At 46.8% G+C, this 3,062-nt stretch overlaps 1 protein-coding gene across 1 annotated transcript; it reads left to right on the top strand.

The window, feature by feature from the left end:
• Positions 1-1,627: 1,627 nt before the first annotated feature.
• Positions 1,628-2,790, top strand: TMSB4X (thymosin beta 4, X-linked). The gene is made up of 2 exons (XM_008948040.1): positions 1,628-1,727; positions 2,753-2,790. Exons 1-2 carry the CDS (start codon positions 1,628-1,630, stop codon positions 2,788-2,790), a joined length of 138 nt encoding a protein of 45 aa, XP_008946288.1.
• Positions 2,791-3,062: the final 272 nt, after the last annotated feature.

Genomic DNA, 3,062 nt, shown 5'->3' with positions numbered 1-3,062 from the left:
GGTGGCGGCCCGGCCAGGGGAGCTGGGCCGTGGGCAGCTGCCTGGCCTGGCCTGCAGAGCCACGAGCTGAGGGGCTGAGGGGGGCACCAGCAGGTGGGCTGGTAGCCACCAAAGTGGGAGCAAAGCAAAGGTTTGTTTCGGGACACGCTCCGGATGCCAGTGTGGTGCTCAGGCCACGTTAGCTCTGGATTTGGCCATCAGCTGCTGCTGTTGTACCACTCCTCTGCTTAGAGCCCTCCCGAGCACCTGCTTCTGCCAGCCTGGACAGGGTGGGCACAATCCCCAGGAACAGCACTGAATTCACCTAAAGACTCCCCCAAATCTGCAGCACCAGCCCTTAAACAATCCCCAGCCCTCACCTTAACCCCAAACCACAGCGTTACAACGGAAGGGCAGGAAGGGAAACCGAAATATTATTGTCTGGGTAACTGAGAAGAAAAGAAAAAATACCCAGATAAATTTTGGCCGTTTTCCCTGTGAATTTTCCCTTTTCCCCTCCCTCGTGCACTTTCTGCAGCAGCACTCTGCCCTCTCCCTGGACGCTGAGCAATCCCAGCACCGAACTGATCAATATTAATAGCGATGGGCTCGGGCGGGGGGAGGAGAGGAGAGGGGAGGAGAGGAGGGATTACCCTGACCTTTTCCAACTCACACTGCCTCAGACAGCCACCGAGCAGCTGAGGAGAGAGCAGCCAGACGGTAATGCCATGTGCTTTTAGTAGCTTCTCATTTTATGGGTGGTTTTTTTTTTTTCCTCCTGTGAATATTTACTTGTGTTGCCTCGGTGCAGATAGCAATGAAATCTGATTGTCTTCAGGAAGGAAAAAAAGATTTAATTCTATCAGCCATCCCCGGGCCAAACCTCGCCTGGATGGAAACTCACTGAAATCGGGGGAATGATGCCCAGGCTGGATTTTAACTTGAATTTCTGTTAAATGCAGGAATTGGATTAGGGAAGTTTGGACAGGTGAAGCGTTGGACGCCGATGTGCTCTGTGGATTTTCCTCAGATTAGAGCAGAACAAAACCCATTGAGCCTGGGAGCGGGGTATTGAGTGCAGAGCAAACAAAGGGCTGGGTGAACCCGTCCTCTATTGTTAAGCACAAGTGTCCACAGCAGCTCATCCAGATACGGGGGTACGTATGCACTCAGGACAGGATGCTCAGAATTAAACCCAAATCCTATTAATTAAAACAACATCATCATTGAAGCTCTTTGTTCGTGTTGGATTTGAGGTTTATTGTAGACTTTCTGCTTAGCAGCATTTCTTAAAAGAGAGGTTTGCATCAGGAGGCACTGTGGATTATTGGCAATTAATGCATTGTCTTTCCTTTACTGATTTAGGCTTCTTTCTGTGTCCATAGTATGATTTTTAGAAATTTTGTCTGAGAAATCTAGATAAAATTCTATTTATGTCTTTTTTTTCCTTTTGCTCTGAAAGAGCCCAGCCTCAGGGAAAGGTCCAGACTGAGGTGTTTAATTTGTAGGTTTTTTTTTTTTTTGAATAAACATTTCAATGGTGTTTTTACCTTTTTTTCTTTCAAGCAGCAAATGCTTTGCAGATGGCTGGTATGGCAGCACTAGCTAACGAAGCCATGGGTGTGTTTTTCCTTTGTCAGGACCCATCATGTCCGACAAACCAGATTTTGCAGAAATTGAAACATTTGACAAGACCAAGCTGAAGAAGACGGAAACCAGAGAGAAAAATCCGTTGCCCACTAAAGAAAGTAAGTGCTTATGAGGCTCTTTGAACCACGAGTAGCAAGGACACAGGCTGTATTGCAGTTCATATGCAAAATGAATACTAATCATAGGATTACAGGCTCAAACTCATCCCTGACTTTAACTGGGGATAATACTAAGACTTGTACTCTGTGCTGGCCTTCCAAGGATACGAGTAGTTACAACTGATGGTGTGTTTTGTCTGAAAAATCCTTTTTGTTGAGATTGCTTTGGCTTCTGCTAAAAGCAAGACCAGTTTAGGGTTTTTTTCCTGCTGGCTGCAGGTAACAGGAGCAAACTGTCTGTAATTCCCATGTCACCGACTCCTTTGGAAGCACTGACAGAGAGGAGAACCCTCCCTCATCCCTGGCAGGCCAGGCAGCATCCCGGGAAGGTGCCTGGGCTCTGGATTTAACGCGTTATCAGGCAGATGAGCTGCTGCCCCCCACTGGTACCTGCTGTCAGCCCTGACCAGGACAGCTCCAGGCACTTTCTCTGGGAGTAGGGTTGAAAGAAAAACCCATCATCATCCTCATCTACCAGGCAACCTTCCTTAGCAAAGCACCCCTGGGCCTTTCTCCTTCAGGGTCTTCTCCTGTACACACGCTGTGTGCAGGCAGCCAGAGGAGGGCTGTGATTCACCTTCCACTTTGGATGTGAAAATGGCATTTCTCTGTATTTGGGCCAGACCTCGTGAGAGATTTCCTCCATAAGAGTATCTCTGACCACTTTGGATGTGTCAGTACTGACACCCTTGGAGACACATTATCCCTTGACATAAGCTAGCTGGTTTTTCCTGTTTTATTATGCCTACCAGGGCTGAAGCTGTAAATATAAGAGGTTTGCACATCATAAACTGCACCCTACTAGCTACACAGACCTGGGAATGAGTTGGCATTTCCAGGATAGCCAAAGAAAGCAAGTGGGGACTTCCCATCCCTGGGCGTTAAGAATGACCATAGAAATCTGTATCCTGCAGAATCAGTAAAATGTTTATTGATGATGGTTTTGTTTCCTGTTTTTCTGGCAGCTATCGAACAGGAAAAGCAAAGTGAAAGCACAGCCTGAGGGTAGCATTGAAGATGTCACTGCTGCTTCTCCAGTGGGGTTTGGGCTTCCCAGTTGGGTTGGGTTGTCTTGTCTCCCCCACCCCATGTTTGTTGCCTGTTTCTTTTAGCAAATATTTCCTCATTTAATGTTCCCTGGGGAAGAAGTTTGGTTTGTGTTTGTCGAACAAGATACCATGTATTTGTGTTTGTATTCTTAAAACTGTAATTCCAAGTTCTGTATCAACCCCATTATTTGCCAGAAAAAAGCAATTTGCATTTAAAAAAATGTTT

Source organism: Merops nubicus, unplaced genomic scaffold (genome assembly GCF_000691845.1).
Source record: "Merops nubicus isolate BGI_N331 unplaced genomic scaffold, ASM69184v1 scaffold5049, whole genome shotgun sequence".
NCBI lineage: Eukaryota > Metazoa > Chordata > Aves > Coraciiformes > Meropidae > Merops > Merops nubicus.
Note: the sequence above shows the minus strand (reverse complement) of the source record. Positions and strands in the feature narration are given on the sequence as shown.